This window comes from Malurus melanocephalus, unplaced genomic scaffold (assembly GCF_030028575.1).
Source record: "Malurus melanocephalus ecotype Western Australia unplaced genomic scaffold, MMel_1.1 scaffold_680, whole genome shotgun sequence".
Classification (NCBI taxonomy): Eukaryota; Metazoa; Chordata; class Aves; order Passeriformes; family Maluridae; genus Malurus; species Malurus melanocephalus.
In genome coordinates this window covers 283514-309349 of record NW_026623912.1, presented here as the reverse complement: position 1 = coordinate 309349, position 25836 = coordinate 283514, and the positions used below count along the sequence as shown (strand labels likewise).

The following is a 25836-nucleotide window of genomic DNA, read 5'->3' as shown; positions in this document are numbered from 1 at the left end:
AGGCATTACCACCATTTCTAGTTGGCTCAGCCTTGGCCAGTGTCACAGCTGTTTGGAGATGKCTGTCACTGGCTCTGATGGACATAGAGGAACTTCCAGCAGCTTCTCAAAGCCACCCCTGTAGCTCCTCCCCACCAAAACCTGGCCATACAAACCCAATACACTTTACTTAGGCTCTGCATTATTTTGCTTTTCTGAATTCAGGTCTAAAATGTCAGTAGGATTGATTCACTTCACTTGATTCAGCCCATACTTAGTCCTAAATAGTAATAATTTTTTTTTGCTTTAAAACAGAGTGAATGTTGGCTGTAGATAGATAATAGATAATGTTGAATTTGGCTGCTTTACAGGAAACATTTGAAAGMCGACAGGCAATAATTTTTTATAACAAAGCAATATTAAATGTAACTGTAAAAGAAAACTGAAGAGATGTATGGTTGTCATTTGTGCAATAATTTACTATGTGCACAGATTCCATTAAATGGAACATATCAAAGTGCTTTAATGTTCTTTTAATGACTGCTTTAAATGAGAATTTGCAGTTAATTTCTAATATTACTTAAAATCTTTATGCTTTCTTTTTGCTCCTTTGACTCCAAAGCAGAATAAATGACACTTCCTTGCATAAGACTGATAGGAATTCAGACGTAAAAGATTACATAAAATCTAAGAATGTCTTGAGCACCTATTTAATAAATGGGAGAAATATCTAGCTAAGACACATGTTTCACAAACATACCCTTCTGTGAACATGGCATGTTTATATGTTTGTTCTCTTATTATTGTTATTTTATATATATTATATAATATATAAAATATAAATATATTATTTATATTATATATTTTACTTTGATGATTGTGCAAAGAATTTAGCAGAAAAGAAAGTTTTCTTCCATCTTGATGGAAATAACATTTAACTTACTAATTCTAAAAATAAGCAGTAAACAACAGGTAGCTATTAGGTCATACAATCAAAGAAAATGGTGCTTTGGGCAGCAAAATATACCAAAACCCCTGCATGTGGCATAGATAAATTGTGTCATTGATGAGTTCTCTTCCATGTTCTACAGTTCTCCATATCCTTTCCCTCTCCCACAGGGAAGCTGTGGAAACTCATGAAATTTCTGAATTTATTCACATTATTCATGGCTGGAACTTCRGGAAGAGAGAATGTCAGGGCATTTAGCCTCTAATAACAATATGATAGARCTGAGACACAGTCACTAACCCAGTTATGGATTGGTTCCAGTTGTTTTGATAGTCCATCAGATCTCAGCGTCTCACAGGGAGAAACGTTCCCTTTGCTCTTTGGAAATGTGCCCAAACCATGCAGCTCTTTAACAGGCACTGCTGGCAAATGTCAAATCCATGCATTCTGCTGGCGTGCCTGGGAGAACAGGAGCTGTCAATTTMTTTCAATATCATTTACATTCTGAGAAAGCAGGGAGCTGGGAAACATTGGAATTCTTGATATTTGCATGCTGCTTTGCAGCATTCATCTGACCTAGGAATATATTGGCATTTTACCTCAGATAGTTGAGAGTGCTTTTGAAAACCAGGATGGTCCAAACCCATTAATCACTCCTGTTCTTTTCTGTGCTTGTGGCATTCTCCCATTGTGATGGTCCCTGACAGCTGAAGCATCTGTTATTCAGGAATTAAGTGCTAACGTCACTGCTGCTGCTAGGAAAAAAATGTGTGTGCTTTCCCAGCTATATCTCTTACATATAGTGTGAAATTATGTGTCAGCCACTATTCATTGTTGTATTATATCGGTTGCTGTGGAAGCCTGAGCTCCTGCTCCAAAGGATAAGGGCTCTTCAGTGTTGGGGAACTGCATATTTATGAATAGTAAGGGCAGAGCTGGCATGGGTCATCTTTTTCTCTGCCTTGCAGCTCCATCATCTCTGGATCTGTTCTGGGATTTTTTTAGGGGAGGGAGGAGGGCAGGTCTTTATTGATATTTAAATTGCAACTTCCCTGTGTCTAACTTGTTCTTTATTCTGAAAGATCTGTAAAATGCCACATTCTCAGCTCAAGTTTTTTTTTGTCACTAACCAATTCTGCAAGCAATTTGTTTTGTTTCCTAAACTGGCAGTGTGAGCTTCCCTWAWTTTTTTWTTTTTTTTARTTTATCCAAACAATATTGCTACAGGAATTTGTCAGTTAGAATCCAAATCCATTAGCATTTTTCTCATTAGAAATTTAGTGCTAATCTCCTTCTCTTAATGAATACTATTGAGAAGGGCTATTTAACTATGCCTACATTTTTAGAACATTTGGGGTACATTGATACAAAACAAATCACTTGTTTGTACTTAGGAAACATCTGAAATACGATTGAGCAGATTAAAATGGGTAAGTATAATTTTATTTGGGTTCTTTTGTCTTTCCACAAACATTAAAGAAAACAAGTTAATGAGAAAAAAAAATCACTTATTTTAAGAGAAGTCAAAAAACTCCTTATATAAACTTTCTTTTGGAGTATTGAATGGTATTTGTCATCACAGTTGGAGCTTTACTTTTGGTGATCAGGAGGCTTCAAATGTTGGTAAACACAATATATTTAATGGCTGTTCTCCTGTGTTTTCTGGAAATACACATCTGGGAATAAACTCTGGAGTAGCAGTGGCAGTGATGGTTCATGTAGATAACAAATTTTTGACTTGGTTTAGTAAGCATTATAAAACCAAATACACTGAATAATTTAACGTATTTAATGACTTCACATTTGCTGGCAATACAAGTRTCTTTCGTTCCAATAGAATAATACAGAATTTTCTATTATTTAATAGAATACAGCAGAAACTCTGCTGTAAATACAAAATAAATATGTTGTACAAGACTTCTAGTTTTGTAACATAATTTCATTAATGATGTTGTAGGTAAAGGTTAGTGGTACAAGATGATTTTACACATATAGCATGTACATGTCTTTGCAATCTCTCTGCCATATTTGTATGCAAGTGTGGGTGCTTTTCTGTCTGGTGTCCTCTCTCAGTGCCTGAAAGCCTAAATACTTAGTTCCCAGCACCTTTGCTTTTCTGCARTGTGTCCCTGTGTGTGGACTGGCATCATTTGAATCTCAGATGAATTTTTTAGGTACAGACTCATTCTTGAATTTTATTTCAAGTAGCATTTCTGGGGAAATGAGATATTAAAATATTTACTGATGATAAGTGATGGGTGGCCAATAAGTGAGTTGATTTATTATCACAAAATGCCTGAGGTTGGAAACTCCTAGAGATCATCTCGGCCCCTCTTCAAAGAATCATCTCTATTGTCTAGTTGATTTTTAAAAATATCTTCAAGGGTGAGACTCTATAACCTACTCTGGGCAGACTTGTCCAGGGTTTAGCTACTCTCATGCTTTTGTTGTTTTTTTTTTTCTCTTATGATGAGGTAGAATTTCCTGTATTTCAATTTGTACCCTTTGCCTATTGTGGTCTCACTGGCATCACTGGGAAGAGTTTCCCTCTTATTTACTCCCTCCCATSAGATATTTGTGCACACAGACAAGATCCCCCAAGCCTTTCTTCCTTCTGGCTGAAAATTCAGACCTTTGTCTTTCCTCATGCAGAAGGTTCCTCAGTCCCTTCTTCATCATTCAGTCCTGATCTCCACCATCTCATGATCACTGCAGTGGAAGTCAAATCCTTATCATCAATATGAGCTGCAGAATCAGTTGTTAACTTGCAGGATCCATCCACTCACCCTCAATATTTGCATTGTGTTTGCTGTTGGCTGGGTGTATTCATGTCTCGTCCTGTGTTAGCACAGGAGCCAACGAGGCACACCCTTGGAACAGGGAGGAGCTTTGCTTGCTGCAGCACCASGAGCTCTGAGGGGTTTATTTGTGCACAAATGTGCTGTTGTGTGGCTGTTCTTWGTATTCTACATTGTGCAGTTATTACCTTTTGTAGTTATTGATCCTGCATGTCTTRAAATGGTTTGGTAAAGGTAGAACAAACAAGTCCTGACACCTGTTTGAGCGTGTACAAATCTGTATTTTGTGCATTCAGATAGGTGTAGATTTATCTGTCACAGCCATCTGTCCTACTGATGCCCTGCTGCTGAGATTTTTCTTTTCTGAATAAAAGCAGAAGGAATTAAGTTTGCTAAAAGAAATCATGTGCTGTAAGGTGCAAGTGGCCAGAGCCCTTGCTTTGCCCCCAGCCAAGTTCCAGTAGGATTCACTTTTCCTAAGAGCAAACCAAAGAATTGCAGAGCTGGGTTATTTATTTAAATGACTGTTGATTATTAAATTGGAATCCCAATGGGAATATTTACAGGTGAGAAAGATGGCTATGGATTTTGTTAGAACCTTTCCCTATTTATTAAAGTTGCCTTGAAAGTGATATCTAAGAATGTTGTGTTTGGAGAGAGAAGCATGAAAGAGGAAAGAAAACTACTTTCTGGCACTTTAAAAACATTTCTGCTTTCCTTGATTATGTTATTTCACAAAAACAGCAGTAAAATCAAAATTAATTATATATTATAAATATAAATTATAAGTCATTATGAAAGTTCTTGTGATAGCTTTTGATATTAATCTAAATTTACAATAAATATCTTTCAATATGTTGTTAAAAAATAGAAAATATGTTCATTTATTCTGTACAAGGTCTATTTTCAATATGCATAATTATCAATATATTAAAGCAAGATGGRTATCAACATGCTGTTTGAATTATTAAAATACATTTTTCTTTTCACTTTTGACAGTTTAGTCAAAACAATTAATTAATATTAATGTTAGTTAATAAGTAAAGGTGGACTACAAACCCAGCTAGTTATTAACATAGGACTAAGCTCAGTTTAATTACCTGTCATTTGCAATGAGCTAAGAMCATAAATACAGATGGCTCCCAGGGTTGCACTGATGGCAATAATWTGCTTGTTGACTTCTCTCTGAGAGGCTGAGGTGAAGTACAAAAAGAGGGTTAAAGGTGGATTGCTGCACATCAATAAAGCTGCTCTAGGTAGTGCAGACACTCTAGTGAACATTGGATCATGGGCATCCATTTCTATTATATTCCAGCAACTGCAGTCAATATCTTATTGTTTTTAAATTGAATCTATTTATTTTTAAGTATTTATTTTGAYATTTCTGTAAAGTCTTGTAGAATAAATGCTACCTCAAAATAGTAGTTGCTTTTCAAGAAAACTTGCCTTGTCAAAAGTTATAGGACATATTGTTTAGAAAATTAGCAGTCATCTTTAGGAGACTTATAAATRTCAGTTATTATTTTAGTAGTTTTTATTTTTCTTTTTAGAAATACAGAGTTAATTTATCTCATGAAATCTCTGCTAACTCTTTTAAACTGATGCTATACCCGTGCTCACAGGAAAACTATTTCCACTAAGAAGTGGAAATACTACACTAAACTTCAACATTTTGATGGGTGCAGTCCCACCTTTGTAATCTATTGAACCACTAAAGAATGAAGGAGTTCTGGCATCGTCATTCTGTCTGTTCTTCTTGTGCTGAAATATCTTGATTACCATTGCTAAATTGTAACTTTTGYATTTTGTTTCCAACAGGTTCTCATTTCAGGTTGCTGCAACAGCAGACAATTGTCTTCTTACCTTATACCCCTACTTGGCAATACACTACTCTGATCAAAAAATCATCTGGAAAAGCAGTAAGCAATCAACACTCTACCTCTGAAATTATATTATGTCTATTRGTATTATCACTGCTTTCAGGGTGATAACAGGAATGCAAGATCATCAAGATAGAATTTTTCCTTATTAATTGCAGGGGGATTTGCTGCAATTAAACTTTTGAAAACCATTTAATAGCTTCAGTTTCAATGTTGAAAATGAGGAAAAGTTATATAAATGATTAGGCAATGTTTATTGAAAAATATTGACCAAGCTGAAATCTTACGGAATGTTTTGTGGAGCATTTAAATTATGAGTAAACAGCCAAAACATTAGAGAACAAATTAACTTAATTTGTCTTGCATTGATTGGCAGTGATCACATGTTTTGAAGAAAGCAAAAGAGAAGAAATCAACATGATGGTCTTGAAAATGTGATCATTATTTGCCTGTTGGGAATAGTTTTCACATTTTTTWAACTCCTATCCTTGGAGGGAGAAGGGCACAGCTATTTTTTAAGGCCTTATAAAAACCTGTGGTCAGAGAGTAGAAAAAATTTTATCTGCAGTATATCTCCCTGTCCGCCTCCCTCTGCTTCTGCCTCCATTTTTCTGCCCATCCTGAACCTGTCTCTGCTGCCTCTGTGATCTGTTATCTCATGGGTTGCTGTGCTTCTGGGGAGAGATTGGGATCATTGTATAATTCAGATTGAAAGGGATCACTTGGGGCCATCTAGTCCAACTTCCTTCTTAAAGCAGGTTCAGTATGGAGCAAATTATTATGGTTTTATAGCTGTATATGGGATCTGAAGTATTTTGATGAAATAGAGAAGTTTTTCAGGTAAGCAAGTCAGTCTTTAGAAATGAGACAGGTTTAGCATCGAAGGCTGAATTCTAAGACTGCATTAACTTAAAATAAGTGTGTTACTCAAAGTATTTGAAAGAAAAGAGAATTGGTACTTGGGAAATTGAGAAAGGGRTTAGCAAGAAGACATGTAATGTTTTGGTTTTTTTCACCCAAATAAAATATAGATATAGGTACCACATGAATCAGGGATCATAGGACAATTAAATGAAGGAGAAAAAAGTATAATCTCTTATTAATGTGTAATTTTATTTTTTTCTTTTATTTATTTTTTTTTCCATGACCAATAGACCATTTTTGCAAGCTTGTTTTTTAAAGATTCTTTTGTCGGTCTCCCTTGAGGATTAAGCCAAAAATGGAGTGATGGTTTTATAGAAATGATCTCACATTAATAATTGGATATTTCTGTCCTGCAGTAATTGCTTATTGGTTTGTTCGCACATGAGTTTGTGTGAGTTTTGAAGCAAGTCATTACTGCTCTAAAACTCCTTGAATGTTTTTATGTGATATTGTGTAGTGTGTTGGTGTGGAATGTTGTTTAATGTGACCAAACCATGTCTATACAACACAGTGTTTTTAAAAAATACCCGGGATGGCTTTGCTTCCCCTCTGACRCCATGCTCTTGTTCTGCTTGCTGCAGATGATACAAAGAGCAGTGCCAGCAATCAAAAGTTAAAAGATAATCATACAAGAGTTTGCTTCTCTGGAAACTACTCTTGGTGCCTCTTTTGTTCTGCACTGAACCCAGAGGGTTCTCAAATCCTATTTTAGGCCAACATGAGACTGTTGGGACATCCGTAATTTCAGAGCTCATGGATTGATAAAGTTTATTTCTGAGTTTTGTTTGTAAAATATGTGTTGTTGAGCCTGAAAGAGCTTGATAATGTCCTGAGACTCATTACACAGCTGTGATCAAGATGTCCTTAAGAATGTATTGTTCATGACACAGAAATCCTCAATTAGCATTGTTCTGATAGGTGCTTTTCAGCAAGTTGGAAGACTCATCCTGTAAAACATAGTTCTTGGGGAAAAAAAAAGCTTGATTTTTTTTTTCTGGACCTCAGTCTAACGACCAAAATGAGATTTTCATGGGTCAAACAAGAATTGTTACTTGATTAATTGAAGGCTGAAGTAGAAGAACATAGAGGCAGATRTTCATATATTATTTTTTAGAGCACAGACAGTAAAATATGTTTTCTCAACTGCTACTTGAATCTTGTTTTACAGAAAATAAAGACTTCAGCGCTGGAGAAGTTRTTCTAGATATATGTGGTACACCACAATCTTCTTCATATAGTAGTTCCTCAAGTTCTTTTGGTGAACCTACTGACTCAACTTTTGACTATTCTCTATCGGGTATAGTGCAGCACATAAAATCAATGCTCTTATAAAGAATGAGCCTCTTTTCTTCACATTGAATTTTTTTTTTCTTCTTAAATCCTGTTAAGATTTTTTTTTTGTTCACAAAGGGATCAATTAAATTTATTTTGGCATCATTTAATGAAACATTAAAACTGCAACAGTGGTATTAAAATACACCTTTGMGGATGGGGGGTCACCTAAATTATTTGTGCTGTTAGAAAATTTTKGTTTGTTTTCTTAGATACCTTTTTKTGCAATGATATTGTTGTTGAWGTTAACAACTAAGRGTTAAAATGTGTGAGTTATGAACAGGTCTGAATTTAGGAGAGAGAAAGCCTAACAGAGGGGAAAAAGTCCAAAGGCTTATAGATGTAGAAGGGGTTGTACCTGTACAATAACTTTTACAATGAACTAGCAATGACTAGCAGGAAAAGCTGTGTCTGTTGGAAATGTCTGTGAAACTGATCCTTTTGAAATTGCTGTCTGTGGTTTTGGAAGCCATGCCTGAATTTATTTTTTGCTGATCAGGTAATACTTTTTTTCTGAAATTGCAATTAGATTTCAATGTATCAAATGGGTTCTACTCCCAAGACTTGTGCATGTAATTTAAATAGTTTTTTTCCTAAATTAAGTCGATCATTTGTTTTCTGACAGTTTCTWGTTCTTTGAAAACAATTGAGTGTTAAATATTTTTGTACTCAACAAAAAYGGGGAAATAAGAAATCTTTCTGGATTTTTTTTAATGTGTATCATTCAGAGGCCAGCACTTTTGAGAGTGATGAATTTATAAGTGAAGAGAGTGAAGAAATGAGTGAAGAGACTGAATCTGAAAGTCGAAGCCTTGTGAACAGAAATAAATGCAAAGTATCATTTTTTCCTGATGAAGCAAAGGCGGAGTACGTCTTCTTTCAGAAGATCCTAACTGCTGTGAAGAATTGGTTCACACTCTTTGGCTGGACKAAGGGACACAATCCCATTTCAATACCTTATTCACTGAGACGGTAATTCATGTCTGCTCACAGCTAACTCCTGTCTGTCTCATAACATGCTAACAGATCTACTCGAGTGGTTTGGGAATGATCTAAGGACTATAACACACTCYAATGCATAGATTTCTATTAAAATTATAGCTTCTACCTGATGCTTATATGATAATTTCATCCAGGTGTTAGTTCTTACTTTTAAAATATATTTTTAACTATGATACCCTCACTTATCATAATGCAGTTTATGTTAAATTTGCAGTTCAAATTATACATTACTTTCTTAAATGGAATTGACTYTTCTCCCAGAGAGAATACAGTTCTAGATGTTGCCCCTTTGGTGGCATAAGCAAGTGCTTTAAAAATATGCCTTTTTTCTCTACATAATCTAAAGATTGTGAAACAGATGAGAAAGCATATTTTATAAGCAACAGTCTTACAAACTGTAAATACATCAATCTTAGTGGCATCTCTTAGTTGATCTTATCTAACTTGGTATTAAATAGTGAAGAAGCTACTTTTCTGGGACACAATCACATAGGCATTTATAAACCTGATAAAAATCTAAGTTTGGCAGAAAACTTTGACAAACACAAATTTATTCATGAATGATTAAATATCCCATGCAGTTCACAATTCTTAGTTATGAAAGTTCTGTAAAGATGAAAAAGTGCTGTATTTTTCAGCCTTCCTTGCTGCTGTTTTTAACCCATGTTTTGTTAAATTAGCACTGTGATACACAGAATTGTAGCTCATTTTGTGCATTTGGAAGAATCATATCAAAGGCTTTTTCTCTCTTAGTGATGTGTGCATAGTCCAGCTATCAGTTTCACAAGAAAGGAATTTTAAACGAAATCTTGACAAAGATAAGGGTTTTTATGAGATGTTACACCATCTGAATGGCCAGCCAATACCAGGCATTTCAGCRAGCCAGTCACTGCCCACTGATCCAGTAGAACGAATGTTCCAGCTCCACTGGCAGCATTCTGAAATGCTTGCTTTCCTCAAGTAAGTACAAGYATGATGAAATATCCATGCATGCATCTTTTCTTTCAATTTTTAAAAATTAATATATTTCAAACATAATTCTAACTGAATGGTGTACAGTAGATTTAGGTTTTCCTTTATACTTTTTGTGGGATAAGATTTATGTATTATAACCTTTAATTTGTTTTTGCCAAGGTTTTTTGCAGTTTACACTACTCAAAGTGTCATTTTGAAGGGTTATGTCCATCACAGGAATTCCACAGGAAATCTGCTTCCTTAATTACAAAAGATGACTCGTGTCATTTCWCCTTAGACTCATTAGACAGACAGATCAAGTTTTTCATTAATGATCTCACCATTCTACTGATGCTCTTGGTGGGGTCTGATGACTCTTGTGTGCAATCTTACCCCTGAGATTTTCCAGGAATCTAGGAATATTGAAACTGACATAAATGATATTTGTTGTATACTTTAAAATTATGAGTTTTGGTTGGATCCCAACCTTTTTTGCTAAAAGTAACAGCAATTGGCAAGAAATACTTAAGTATTTATAACATCGTTTCTTGGGAATTTTTTAAAAGCTGTTTAATAGCTAAATTTTAATAAAAGCCATCAGCTTTGCTGAGCTTTGGCTGTTAAGTCATGGATGTTTTCAGAGCAGAATTGAAGCAGCAGGCAGCTGGTCAAGGCTAAGGCCAGTRCCTCTGTATGCAGGTGCATTGATGGCTGATGGTTGTTGAGGTCAGTTGATGAGACATAAAGKGGTAAACCTTAACARTTCTAGAAAAAYAACACAGGTTTTCATGGGAAAACAYTTCTAGCTGGACTCCTTTGCTTATGTGTGTTTTAATRGTCTTGGAGGTCTTTTACAATCTGAACTCTTCTACAATTAATTTGGTGCTCATTCTGTGCCTGACATTASCAGATGTTGTTAGTTTGCTACCTCTCCTAGTTTGTGTGAATTCTGTAAGATTTTTCTTCATTGTTCCTGATTTATAGAAATACTTTTCCTACTTGTGCATTTTAGGATCATTTAGAATATTTGCATTTCCTCACAGGTGTTTATAGATCATAGTACAGAAATGTTTGATATCTGCACTGCTGGAATGACAGTGTGTGATGATGGAAAGACATCTAAAGCCTCAGCTCAGATTTGAGTAATTTATCTGTGATCTGCTATCCCTGCACATTCACTGTGATTTGTGGAAAGTCAGCAGACAGTTCTTGGCTTTCTTACATCAACCACTTCTTTCTGGTCAGCATGGTTCAAATAAAGCATAATTTTTTTTTTCAGATTTTCCACTTGCCAATGCAGGTGGATATTGCTCAGTGTTTCAAGCAACTTTGCAAATATCAGTTTGATAATCTTCCACTTGAAAAGTTTCYTTGGTGCATTACCACAGCAGTTAAAGGAAAAGCTTGGGTATTTTAAAGTATGACTAAGTTGTTGCAAGCCCTGTGTCATGAGGAAAAATGTCTTAACWGCATGAAAGTATTGATCTTGGAGAACTGGCATCATGTTAAAAATTAACCTGAATGAAGAGGAAATTTTTTGTGTTCCTCAGTAGCAAAATGCAGCCAATTACAAGAACATTCAGTTATATAAAGCTTTGTTATGATGGCATGTAACCTTGTTATATACCTTTTCTTGGAATGAAAATTGTAGATTACACCTATTCCCTTGTAATTACCAAGTAAAAACATTTAAAAAGAAAGGAAAAAGATAGGACACTTGTAAAGATTAATATTGTATAGTTTTTATCTTTTTTCATTTGGAAGGAGCTGAAGTTTAAAAGAGATTACATAGAACAAAGTCTATGGATTAGTGGAAAATGGGGATTTCATACATGATGAGTTTTAGAACCAGACTGCTAACTTGATGCTATTTTTGGGTGCATTAAAAATRCACCTGATTAAAATGCTTTTATTTTAAAAAAAGTATGCTAGACAATTGGATGAAACATGACATTTCAATAATTTGGGAAGGTAAAGAATAATTTTCCAAATAAAATATGGAAACTGAAATTGTACTCTTAGTAGAAAAATACAATTCTGTGAGAAGACTAGTAACTTGCCATGAATCTAATTGCAAACTGTGATATTTGACTTTTAATGTACAAAGTAAATTTATWTTGGACTGTATGGTACTGGAAAAGTATGATCATTTCATTTAAATGAATTACTGGTTATATAACAAGAAATGCTAGTTTAATTTTTATTCACATTAACCATTTCAAAAATCAGAGAACAATTTAGATTTAGATATGCTATGATAATCTTCCTCACCTAAATTTCAGGAAGCTTTTCTGCTTTCCTAAGAAGTATAAACTTCAGAATTCTACATTGTTTTTCCTTCTTCCCAGCACGTTTGTTTAAACTGTGTCATTTGAGATAAAGAATAGTCTTTCTTCACTTGGAAATTAACTTTTTTGATATCCAGGCAAATGAAGTTGCCTTGTGTTACGAAATTACTTTCATTGTTGCATTTATTAAGAACTTGAGAAGAAATGGCAGTACCACTGAGAGCGTTGAAACACCTTTGCTTACACCCATGAGACTTCCARTATCACTTGTAAATATGAAACTGCAGACAGATAAAGCATCATCAAGTTTTAATTCTACCAATGTTATACAATACTCATCATTTGGCTTTCCCATGGAAATGGATATTATTTGTTTTGATGCTTTGTGTTATAATAAATCCTTTATGGAGGAGCAATGCTCATGAAGAAGCCAATCTGTCCAGAGGTGTCTGTGTGTGGTTGTAGCTGTAGGAATTGAACAAAAGCTTCAAATTATGAAGCTCATCTAAAGTAATCAGTGGAACTGGAGCACTATTCCAAAGGCTCTTCAGGCAGAACACAAGAGATTGCACAAAGGTTGAACAAGTGCAAAAGCTTGGATTTCTCTTAAAAATAAATTATCTTTCCTGCTTGCTAACTTTTCTTACTTCATGATTTCAGAAACCAGGGAGCATTTCTTTCTCATGTTTTGCCAGAATTTCTGCTTTCACCTGAAGATTATAAAATGTGGATTGAAGTGCAATCTGGAGTGAGGGTAGGTAGGTTTGGGTTTTTTTTTCTCTTTTTGTCAAAGCCCATGAGCTTAGTTTCAGTCCTTTGAAGAGTAATGGAACTTCTTGGTGGACCATGAGTGTTCTCACTGTGATGACTGTTTTGGATTGCATAAATCCAAGCACATGTGTGACACTAAGCAGGAAGGACTTCAAGCTGACTCCACCATTTACATTGGTGTCCCCTGTTTTTTTCCCATTCCTTCTGATATTGTTGATACCTGATATTACTATCCAGCAGATGCATTTTAAAGTAGAGATCAGATGGCCATACAGATTTTACTTTTTAAAAAAAAAAAATTAACATTTTGTGTGTTTTCCCTGTTTTCTGATGCTTCTTTCAACTCCTGTCAATTCTGTATTATGATTCTTATTCCTGAGATAGCAGCAAACTGCCAGTGGTTCTAATGTTGGTCACTATTGAACTGTAACAAATGTTATCAGCCACTTATGCCATTGATACACTATTGTCCTCTTGTGAATTTCATATCCAAATTTCTGAAATGAATATTAAAAAAAATCCCATTCTTTTATCTGTAGTTTTTCATGCCTGAAGTGAAGAGAGGAATTATGAGAAACTCAGGCAGATTAAGTGCTGGGAATATTTTCACTCTGGAGGGCAATGAATTTGAGACAATGAGCAAACGAGCTTGGATGGATGTCCTACTGCAGGTGTACAAGGTAAATTGCAGATACATTTACTAACAAATTCTGAGGAACTGATGGCAGAAAGATTTATTTTAAAAAAGATCTGTGGCATATTGGAGGTTTCTTTTCCAAACAAATCTTTAAAAGTACGTACTTGTATTTTATTTCTCTCTAACAGAGAAGGAAAAAGACACAGTGAGAATATTTTAATTTTCTTTAAAACTTTCCAACTAGGAAATGTTATATTAGAGCARTCTACATTTTGTAGAATTAAATATTATAGAAATATTGCTGCAGGTAAAGACAACTTTGTCATGCTTTTGTGTTACACTGGTTAGAAGCCCCTTTCACTGGATGTAATTGCCTAGATGTATTGATAACCATAGTATTTATTATTTTACATGATAATGGAATTTTTAAACAACCAAGTATATTCTGTAATACCTCTTCCTTATAAAATATGATCAACTTGGTCAGTATAGACTTCTCAAATTCATTTCAGGTATTTGTTCTTCCACGCATTTCTTTCCGTGCTGTTCCTGACCCATCGAGCTTGGAAAGCATGCATAACATGCCAAAAATAAAATCAGAACCTTTATCCAGTAACATATATTCTCGATATGAACGAATCATCCTCATCTGGTTGAATAAAAATTATGAGAAAAATCGAAAAATTGTGTGGAAAGATAGTAAAAAAGGTAAGATAATTCTTTCACTCTGCTCTTTTTTCTAATAATCCTTTTGTAGACTTTTATGATAGTTATTCATATTGTGACAACCTGCCACTGAAAGTATTTTTTTGGATAAGTTGTTGCCTACCCACATGTATTTCTTTYTCTTGTGTTTCTGTGTTCCAAGAACAGCACCTTTTGATTAGCACTGTTCATGATGGATCTTCTGTGTTCTGTTTTTAACTAGGCATAAAGGGTGATGTGAACCTTCTCACTTTCTTCTTTCCATTAGTGTCAGGAAGTGCTAACAGTAATTATTTTATCTTAATTTGATTATTTATAGTCACACACAGTAGTTGCTATTTCTGCTTATAGTGGTGTATTTGAGAGCTAGATTTTCAGAATTTTTAGAATATTTTTGTATGCTCTTTATTCAATGACATTTGGGAAGGCAGTAGAGACTAAGGTTCCAGATTATAAATCTTGTCCTGCTTGCAAGGGCAAGTTGATTCTCATGATTGCTCGAGTCAGGTTAGATAAAATTGCATTTCCCATTTAAGACTGATCTAGGCAGTTCTGGTATTCAAATCTGATAAAACTGTTCAACACTAACAATTATTGCTCCTATTTCCTTGTATGATTTTTTCCTTTCTCTTCTTGACTGTAACTTCATTGCCTTTTTCAGCAGTGATTTTGGATGTGTGGTGTGCATCAAGAAAGGCCAGTCTGGTGATAAGCAGGGATGACCTCCAGAGTGGCTCATAAGCCACGTATGGAAAAAATTCTCTGGCGTCATTTTTGCCTTGAGCGATTTCTGACCTCTCTGAATTATGGATAATCTATTTGCATGTCATCTTCCATAAGTCTCATTTAGGCAGAATCTCTGTCTTGCATATGCTTTGAATGTCCCTTTGCTCTTGTCATTTTACTGTATAGAAGCAAATTATGGTGGATATTCTCAAATGCATTGAATGATTCTGCTGGTAAAATTGAAATGTTAGTCTGTACCCCCTGAATCCAATAGAAATAGATTTCMAGCTGGTTTTGAGTAATTTGGGTCTGATATTATGATTAACTCAGGGAGCTCTCCACCTAAATAACATGCCCTACAGTAGGTATTTGGAATGTATAATCTTTTTTTATCTGTGCCTGCTTTAGTGGAGCTTCCTTATAGTCATGAGTTCTGCTGGGCTTTTCTGAACCTCCTGAATGTATAGATGACAACTTGCAGAGAGAATGGCTCTGTGTGACTCACTGTAAATGCTGCATGGATAAATTCCTCATCCCCTGTCAGTGCTCTGGGTATCAGGCTCCAGTAATACCTGRATGCTGAGGCATGYCTGGCYTTGTTCTGGTCTGTGGGAGCTCATTGGGGAGAATCTGAGTGCCAAAAAAAATCTTATTTAGCATTAAACTTTTAATTGAGTTATAATCTCTAAAGATGACTGAATCTGAATCTTAAAGTGCAGATCTAATGGACACTACTAGAAAAAAACCTACAGATGTCCAAGTGGAATATGTATTAATGTTGCATTTTAAAGAGSCAATTATTGAAAGTGTTATTTTAGTTGCCTAAGAGTATGTAATGAATTTTAATATAAAAAGGATGGGTCTGTTTTTAATAAATCATCATATAGTTGTCAGCAATTGTAAAGTAGGGGTGTTYTACAATTATTTAGTTCTAAAGGCTCCCCAACATTGGCAGCCAAAAATAACAATTCAGTTACAATATTGGTGTTCTCATAAAATAATAATAACTTCTGTTAAATCATGCTTAGAGTACAGACAACTCTCTAGGCTGATATATTCATTAGTGCAGACCTGGCTGTAGCTTTGACTCTGGGTTACAGGTGAAGATGAATTCTATGGTTGCTGCCAGGTGACATTTATCTGCGTTACAGTTCTTGCCTACAAATTCACTTGATTATGCTCTTATGCTTTCAGAGAAGTTCAGGATTGAAATGAGAAGGCAGGGTTTCTATATCCTTCCTGCACATGGGAAGATACAGATACTGCCTTGCTATATCAACTTCTTTATAGTTTTTTTGGTTCATGTGTTCTGTATTCTCTTTTCTGTAGGGCACACAGAGATAACTTGATGTATGCATATCAGCATGCCCTTTTCTTTTGCTTCTGTTTCCATTTTTATCCCAAAACTGCATAAATGAGTATTGGCCAAAGTCTAATAATCAAAAAAAGAGAAAAAATTCTGAAAAATTCTGAAATTCATATAATACTGCTATACCTCCGCACTATTGAAGTTTTTAGTTGTGCAATCTTGCATTGTTTTGTTTCAGAGATCACTTGCCTCAAWATCTCTTTGAATTCTCTGTTTTAGCCTTCACTTTCCTCTTGCTTGTTTTGCTTTTGCTGCCTCAGAATGAATTGGTGTCTGCTATTTTGCTCTTTCTGCCAAATGAGGTAGAGAATCTGATGGCAAAAAACACGGAAAAGCCTAGAAGTACTGAATGCCTTCTTTTTTTTACCTTGGTCTTTACTGGTTAAGAGTGGCCACTGAGCAATTCTAGGCCATCGAGATGAATGGAAAAGTATGGAACAAGGAAAGCAGCCTTGGTGGAGGAGGATCAGATTTGGGAACACTGGGATGAATACAATCCCATGGCATCCAGTGGGGTTCATCAAGTGCTGAGAGATCTGGCCAATGTCATTGCAAGGTCACAATCATTAACCTTGGAAGGGTCAGGATGATCCGGGGGAAAGTTTGGAAAAAATGTTGTTCCCATCTGGAAAGAGAATCCTGGAAGCTAAAAGGCCAGTGACCCTCATCTTATTTCTTGGGATGATGCTGGAGTAAATAATCTTTGCAAACATTACCAAACATACAAAGTACAAGAACATTTTTGTGAGTAGTCCCCATGAATTTACAAAGGCATAATCACGCTGGATCAACCTGATTGCCTTCCATGCTGACATGACCAGGATGTTGTTTATCTCAACTCAGTCAAAGCATTCAACAATCTCCTGTAACATCCTCATCATCAAACTGGTGGAGTACAGGCCAGTTGAGAGGCCACTGAGGTGGTCTGAAATGAGGCTGACTTGCCAGGCTCAAAGGRTTATGATCAGTGGCACAAAGTCTGGCTGGAGTTTGGTCACCAGTGATATCCYTCAGGGGTCATTAGTCTGAATTTTTTTTAAGATCATACACTAGAGAAGAGCTTATATATCTTGACAAATTAAATATTCTGATATAYTATATGTCCTTTAAGTTTTATGGTTTTAAGGTTAATCTTCAAATTTTGACAGATATTTTGACATTTTAAATTAAGCATTTAAGCAGGCTTTTGCAGAGGAAGTTAGAAGTGCCATTAGGAAAAATGTCAGAGTACATTAGGTGTACATGCAACACAGCTGAAAGTCTCAAATATCCTCAGTTTAGTATTTTATTTTTGTATTTAATTTTTATTTTTTTAAATTTTATTTTGGTTATTATTTGCTTAGTAACACTAATTTGAAGAGAAGGATTAAGTTCCTTTTTTTCTTTTCAATTCTTACTACAGTGCTGATCAGAGAGCAATTACCACTTTTTGCTTAACATTTCTGTGCCTGCATATTTCCATCCAAACACTCTCTTTGAATACTTGGCCCTGACTAGCAATATGTATTGACCTGCTGCTTTCAGCTCCAAACAGTCTGTTGGGTGATCAATTCCCTCTGAATAAATGCAGACCTATCCAGGCCACATTTCTCAGTGGTTCTTTTGATACCTAAGCTCCTTAAAGTGAAATGTGACAGTGAGAAGAGCCTAAGCTACTGCAGTACAGAGAGGTTTCAAATATTTATATTTATTGYATCCTTCTAAAATTGAAGGTAACTATGTCATTCATCAGAACTCTTCTCTTGCAAGAATTGAGATCTCARTAGCTTAGAAAAAACATTAGCAAGGTGTTTAGTGTCTCCACATCTTCTCTCCTTACTGCTACTGAAAAATAAATATGTTTTAAAAGCATCTTGGCTTGTGTTTTGGAAGGGCAGGCTTTGTGATATGTCTTACTGACCACAAACTGGAAAGCAGTGTTGAAATTTGAGTCCAGATGCCATAAAATTGTGAAATGGAGATTTGYCTATTATACTGAGACTTTAATTGTGCATGAAATGTAAGATTCAGTGCCAACTTAAGGCATTATATAGTAATGATAACAGAAGAAGCATTAATTATTTGTGCGTAATAAATTTCCAGTTTAYCTTCTAGAGTTCCTTATCTTCATGTTTCTTTTCAACATTTCTCCCTGAAAGACTAACTGCTAATAGTATGAAAACATGAGTCAGGAAAAACCCTTAAAAATTGCTAGAGTATAGAATTATTGTAATTCAAATGCTGTAGTCCCTAAACAGTTGAAAATCTTGCAGATTGGGGAGTTAAATATTCTCTCTTCCTTTTTAATTATGACTCTTATCATGATAAAAAAGATAAATTATATTTTTGGATATAGGGAATTTTCTTCAGTGTATCCTAGGAAGATTTTGAAAAGAATAGGTAATTCTATATTTAATATAAAATGTTTAGTGAATATGACAGGCAGTAAATATGAGCAGTATCTGAACAGTCAGTCTATATCTGAGCTGCAAGAGCTGTCCCTAGAGTAGATGCATCTTCACTTTACTGGAAAATCTGCTGAAGAGGGAAGAGAAATTCCAATCCAGTGCCAATGTAGGTGTGGCAATGTAGGTTRGGCAGAGTGGCCTCTCTCAAAATTCTTACTTTCAACTGGGAAAGTTTTGGGTTTTTTTTGCATTTTATTCATGTCAATGTTAGTGAGCTTGGGGCTTTTGTAGTTTTTAATTTTTATATTTTYTGATTTTGATTCAGCATGGCATCAGAGTTAAAATGTTGAGGGAGGAGGTATTTTAGTGTGTGATTGCATATCTTCACAAAATTGTATGAGAATTAAATAGAATTCTTTTTTTTTTAGACAGGTTCTGTAGAACTTTTATTTAAGATTGTTTCTGGCATAGCAATTAAGAAGTACATTCTTTTTCATTCCTGAAAAGGAATGAATTTGTTTTTCTCTGTCATGAATTTGTTTTTCTCTGTCCTCTTTCATTTCTTTCTCCAGTTTTTAGGAAGGATATTTAGGGAGTCCATTGATTTTTGCTTCTCAATGTAATAGTTCTCAGAGAAAATTGAGAAACAAGAGTTAAAGAATGCTTTTTGTCTTTGAAGAGTGGAAGAATCTTTTGTAATTTCATGTAAGGTTTTTTTTAGTTACAATCACTGCAAAACAGTCTTCTCCAAAATAATGGATCTTGCTTTTTGCACACTTGACAAAAAGCTGAATTAAAGAAGAAAAGACCATCTAATGAACTGCTATCAGTCTGACTTCCAACAAAGAGAACAAGAGAAYATTGTTCTTGAGTGATAAGTCCTGGAAAATATTTCCTGAAATGTATATTAGCAAAGTTTTAAACCATTTTTCTGTGTTACRCTTTGTGATCTGTGCTGCAGAACATAAGAATAAAATACAATATTTAAATATGGAGTCCAGTMAGTAGGATTTCAGTTCTGCTGGCCTTTCTTTGTTGATTTGAATGCTCCATGTTTGCTTCCTATAGCTGAAAAACCCACAAGATCATATCAGAATTTTATTTAATGAAAAAGAGAAAAGTAATTATTTTCAGAGTTTAAGGTCCATATGCCWTTGAGAAATAGGCAGAACTCCATGTTTCGTTGAACATTTTAGGTTTTGGAGCAGTATAAAAAATTGTTTCGTACAATTTATACTGTCTGGCATTTGGGGAAATAGAAGTGTGAAGAAAGGTAATCCTTGTAGTTCTATACTGAAAATGTTCAAAGGGTTCATATTTGAAAACCTTTTTAACATGTCTTAAAAAAGGACATCAAATCCTAAACTCTTAGTGCTACATACATTTTTGTGTATGTTTGTRTGTACAYATATGTATACATATTTATAYATGTGTGTTTGTAGACATATATACTTAYATAAAAATGTATATATGTATATAAATGTATGTGTCTAAATGTGTGATAATCCTCAAAAATCTATTTTTCTAAAGAGAAATAATCATACAAATGTTTAGAAAGGAATTTTGTTTCTTTACTTTCAATACACTGAGATGCCTAAACAGCAATTCTACTTTCAGCCAAGCAAGGAACTTGGCAGTATTTGTATGTTAATTAGAATAAATCAGCATTCTGATTATCTGTGTATAATGTTACTTCTGCAGTGCATGCCAAATATCTGTATTGACTGTGGTATAGCTGAGCATTTAGAAATACCAATTCAGACATTTTGTGGGGAGAAAATGTACTTCAGGCTGTAAAGTTTGAGAAAGACTGTGTTAATTCATTTTAAGTATCAAACAAAAGAAAATTATGGACAGCAGTATTTACCTTTTTTTTTTTAAAGTAAATAACAAAATGCGGGTATTGTAGTATTCATTGTGAGGCCAGTATAGAAGCCAACATAGAAGGCTCTGGTGAATTGCTGTGATTTGTAGCATTTTAAATCAAAACTATCTATAAGTGAAATGYCATGATGTGAGGTCCCACCCTTAAGGAGAAGGGAGCACCCAATATTCATAAATACTCATGATTGAAAGGAATKACAAAAGTCAGGGTCTGCAAAACCTCACAAAGTTTTAGTAGCAAATGACACGTTTGGCATGGAAATTAATTTGTGAATCCCTGACCTACTATGTAGGGATGTCTCATTGGGTTTTGGATGAAGGGGTGTGATGAAAAGAAAGAGAGAAAAAAAGAAATTAATGAGAGAGAGCAAGAGATGACAAGTTCTGGTTCCAGTGCTGGTCCAGCTGATGGGATGTTCAGGGTCCTGAGGGGTCCACATGGGCTTTGTGGGGCTTCCTCACCTTGCTGGTGGAAATTTTCTGTTGAGGACCAACAGAATGGAGACTGATATAAGGCAACGCTGTTCTTAAGTGATGCAAAAAACCCTCAGAAATTTTTCAATCTAAGATATTGTTTAGGATAAGGATCAGTGAAAAGAAAACACTGCGTAGAGAGTGCAAGAATATTGGAGTTTTTTTTAGGAGCAGAAAGATGAATGTGCATGCCTCAGGGTAAAAGCGTTCTGCAACAGATGGGAATAAATGAGACATATCCCCAGTGTCTCTGTTTTTCTGTTATTGCCCCATGTGGTGTTYCTTGAACTTTTCTGCTTAGAATTATGAATTGACAGTTCTCAGAAGAATAACTATCAGTTTTGATGAGCAGGAGTTGTAGCATCCTGCCTGAAGTAGGAACTGTAATTTTTCTTTAATCTCTAATAAAATTRGACTTGTTTTCCATGTGAAGATAAATGTAGCCACACATGCAGTATGTTCAAGGCAGCTATGTCATCAATCTGTTAATCTTTTATAAATTTTAAATAATAAATAATAGCATTTTCAAAAAATATTCAAAGGCCAATTTACTCTCATCTTATGCTCTGRATTGTGTACTTCAGTACCATCATTTCAAAGCTTGTCCCTGTTCTAATGATAGCGTGCACAGGAAAGGTTATTGCTGCATATTTCTTCTGTAAATGTTTGTGTTATTCAGTGACAGTTTTAAGCTACTGAAACAGGACTGTAAGTATTATTATAGCTATAGATTAGTTCCACCTCCAGAGATTTTCAGATTCCAGGGTAAGAATTTGCTGTATAATAATACAAACCATTACACTGCACTGGTTTATATTGAAAGGATGTTTCTGTGATATATGAAAGGGTTGTCTATCTAGCTCGTTATTCTATCTTCAACAGAAGTTGCTTAGAGATGAGTAGTAGTGAGAAATGCTTTATACATGCTCTGAGACTTCCTGATTTGGAATTCAAGACTGCTTTAGATGGAGGTGGCACTCCTGTAATGCTGTACCAGATTTCCATTCTGTGAATTTTACTGTATTTTCGACCTGTGCAGATTTGTAGTATCACAATATTCTGAGGCAGTAAGTAAATGTAAAATCTCTATTCTCTGTAAAATATTTTGAATACCATAACTGGGTTCTTCCTTTGCTGACAAATTTGTGTATTCCACTAAGCTATTTAACAACATCTAGTTCCTACTCTTGATGTCAAGCCTTATACTTATATAGACTGCTGTCAGGTCACCATTCAGCCACTCTTAGTAACATAGGCTAATTGATTAATTTCTTATAAAGCCCAGTTTAATTTTAGTCTTAAAAGGCCATCAGTTTCAAGATTTTATTTGAATGCATTTGGTTTATTTGAAAACTCTCATACAATAGTAGCCTAGCTCTGTGTATTTTTTCCTCTGTTTTTCAGTAACTCAGAATTTGAAAAAAATTGCTTGTGGCTATGTAACAGAAGATTTATCATTGGTATCTCTTGCGTCTCCTTAGATATAAGGATTTTTCAAGTGATGGCAAGAATTTAAATTTTTCATTATTTGTGAAAAAAAGCAGAACAAGCTTCACAATGAATACAGTACTTTATTTTAAGATTTATTGCTGTACTTTTTATATAAAATAGTTTTTAAACTTAGCAGATAAAACTAAATCTGATCTTTTAAGAGTTTTAATCCTTGGTATAAAATCAATATTTTTTTTCATTCTGCATGGTCTTGTTATCCAGATAATTCCAATATGTCATACTTCTGCTTATCCAGATGATGGATCAGTTAATAAAAGTGAAACTTAGAAAAAGCCCACAGTAAATCCCAGAAAYAGAGAGTGAGACCAGAAATAATCTGCTTTATTCTCATCTACAAAGAGTAAACTGAATATACCTGTAGTGTACTRGTCAGATATTTGCCTAGGCTGTTATAAAAACCTCTGAAAAAGAAGATTCCACAATCCACTTTAGGCAAGATCTGCCAGAATTTCCCACTCATTTCCATTTGAAAGAGTTTCCTCATGCCTAACATAAACTCTAGCCAGGGAAATTTTGGGTTAAGTCCACCCTTTCTCTTGTAAAGTTTGGTGTGTGATGCTTCTTCTTTGCTTTTCTAGTACTTTATACTTATTTGCAGATATCTTCTCCTTCAGTTTCTCCCCACCTTCTTGGCAAAACATTTTCATTCTTTCCRTCTTTCAGTGCACTCAATTCAGGGTTTTTTTTGCTGCAAATCTTTTTAGTTGCTCTTTCTCTCGAAGTTTGGTGCCCATTGCTGGTTTATGCATCAGCTGAGACTTTACTAGAACTGAAGTGAAAAGATCAGTCTGTGTGCTTGCTTGAGATGTGCCTCTCCTCTTAATGCATCCTAGCAAAATGTTTGCTTTTTCTGCAGCAGTTTGTTTTCTCCAGATTATTTTCTGCAGAAATTCTCTTTATCTAATTTCCCATCTAGCTCTTGTATAATGAATTATTCTTAATTAATTGTAGTATGCTACAGGCATCATTATTGGATTTCATCCCATTTGTTTCAGATCATTACTCCAGTTGTTCAAGAGCTTAAATAATAGTCCTTTCCTCATGAATACTTGCAACCAATTTTTCTTCCCAAAGCCAATCCTTTAACCTGTTTTATATTATCTCCAGATGGGAGTAAGATCGTTTTGTGCAATTTTTAAAAATTGCATATGAAAATATTGTAAAGTATACAATCTAGGACTTTTTTTTGTGGACTGCTGATAGGAGTTAGGGTTAATGTTTTTCAGTGAAGTTTGTGCTTCATCTGATAGTATCTTTTTCCTAGACTGCATTTTTATTGCTTCTCTGCCAGAGAATGTAATCAAAATCTTACTGAAGTCAAAATGTGTAATATTTTTCCTTGGTCCATCGYATCATTTACATGTCAAAGAAATAAACAAAATTTGACCTGGAGGAGTTTATGGTGACTGTTGCTTGGTATTCTGCCAACAAAAAAAGTGGTCTGTCATTTTTGTGTAGAATTATTGTAAGTATTTCCTTGATTATCTGTTGTAAGTATTTCCTTGATGATCTCCATTTGGAAAAAAGTTTCCACATGCCACAAAAAAGTCTTGAGGCTTCAAATTTAATCACAAATAAATATTTAATTTTGGTTTTGGTTTTTTTCCCCCCTTCTTGTGAAAAATAGATTGTGGCAAAAAAAAAAAAAAAAAAAAAGMATTGMAAAACYTTKTAGAGTTTCTGTTGATTCATCTGGGTAAGAACATAATTTTTTTAAAAAAAAATTTAAAATGGGCTGGACTTGTTTTAAAACAAATTTTAAAAAATAGGTGGTGAATAATTAGAGTGCCATGGCAAAACTTTGCTGCTTCTATGTAGAAACGCTTCATGAATGAAGCAAGCAGTGTGTCCTCAAGAGYTGGTTTAACCTGTCATGAGAAAGATGAGAACAATGCTGTTATGCTTGGTTGCCACATGCATGCAACATGATACCATTTCAACTTAATAAAAACCCAAGTATTTACTATTAAAACTAATTACTTTTAAGAGYTGACAATTTACTTCCAGTAGTGCTGAGTGGAATCAGCACCTGAAACAGCTATTCTCATTTTAGATCCCTTACAGAGGCCTTTTGCAGTGTAGTTTTACATTTCCATAACCATAGCAAATGGTTTCAGTGCACTCATAAGTGGCTGCACATCCACTGCAAGCTAATCCTGCTTGGTTATTTTCTTTACCAAGGATTTTCACCAATTTTCATGAGTAAGACTGAGCACAAAACACCCTGTGGTAGGTCAGGATCCTGGGTTTGCTGCAGAACCAGCTCTTRCCCTGTTTGATGATTTCACACATCCAGGTGCTTCCCACAACACTGTTCACAAGGTCTGAAATTCCCTCTGTGCCAGGGATACCACTGGAACGGAAAATCGTSTGGATTCTTGCTGTGCTGCTGCTCACAGACACCAATCTCATGTCCCTGCAAAGTCCCTGCACATCCAGAGGCATCTGTCTCTATGCCTATGAAGATCTTCTGAATCTTCTCTCACTTCCAAAATCTTTACTCCAATTATGATTTTTTTTCACTTTCTTTCCAGTCTTCAGTTGTCTCTTTAAGACCACTGATTCTTTTTGGGAAAGCTTCTTTTTTTCCTCTTTTTTTTTTTCATTGCTCCAAGGCCCCAATTTTTCCAATCTCATTAGTCTAAATGCAGTGCACAGTTCATCATCAGCCTAATTGGGCCTTCTGTCTCACTCCATTGATGGGAGGGTTTGGAATGTGCCATTTTAGTCTTAATATTATCAAAATTTGCAGCCAACCCTTTTGGGATACAGCTAGCAAGTGGCAGGAATCTTTCTCAGCTCAGAAGTTTGGACAATTTTCTGCCCCCCTGCCCCAAATCACTTGCAGTTGTTTGCTACCTGTTGGCATTCCTGTTTTAAACTATTTTTTTAAATCATGACATTGGCTGAAAATCAAAGCTCCACTAGTAATTTTATTTTTTTGTGCAAGAAATGCCAGTACAAATGAAATTCAAGATATTTACATACTTAGAGGTATCCTGAGTAATAATTCTGATTTCCATTGTTTATTTCTACTAAAATTGACTAATCCTATTTAAAAACTTAATTACTGTGGAGTGGTTAGCTGGCAGATGTTCTGCTAGATTTGATGTAATTAGGAAAAATACATTATGTTTTCTGACTAATTTATTCACAAGCCTTTGAGTTAAGTAGGTTGATTGATAGTAGAAGGATTAACTGAAAAACAACAAAAATGCTTATAGAAGTATTTAATTAGTTAAGTTAGGAAAATATTCCACTTAAT

At 34.9% G+C, this 25836-nt stretch overlaps 1 protein-coding gene across 1 annotated transcript in view; it reads left to right on the top strand.

Moving 5' to 3' along the window:
- Positions 1–5544: 5544 nt before the first annotated feature.
- LOC130584199 (cilia- and flagella-associated protein 47-like) overlaps positions 5545–25836 on the top strand; it is a gene marked incomplete at its 5' end in the record, with an annotated part of 203595 nt that continues 183303 nt past the window's right edge. The window contains 7 exons of the mRNA XM_057384030.1: positions 5545–5645; positions 7699–7827; positions 8591–8834; positions 9618–9824; positions 12767–12860; positions 13417–13557; positions 14027–14222. Coding sequence (XP_057240013.1) covers positions 5545–5645; positions 7699–7827; positions 8591–8834; positions 9618–9824; positions 12767–12860; positions 13417–13557; positions 14027–14222 — 1112 coding nt within the window. The remainder of the gene's footprint in view (positions 5646–7698; positions 7828–8590; positions 8835–9617; positions 9825–12766; positions 12861–13416; positions 13558–14026; positions 14223–25836) is intronic.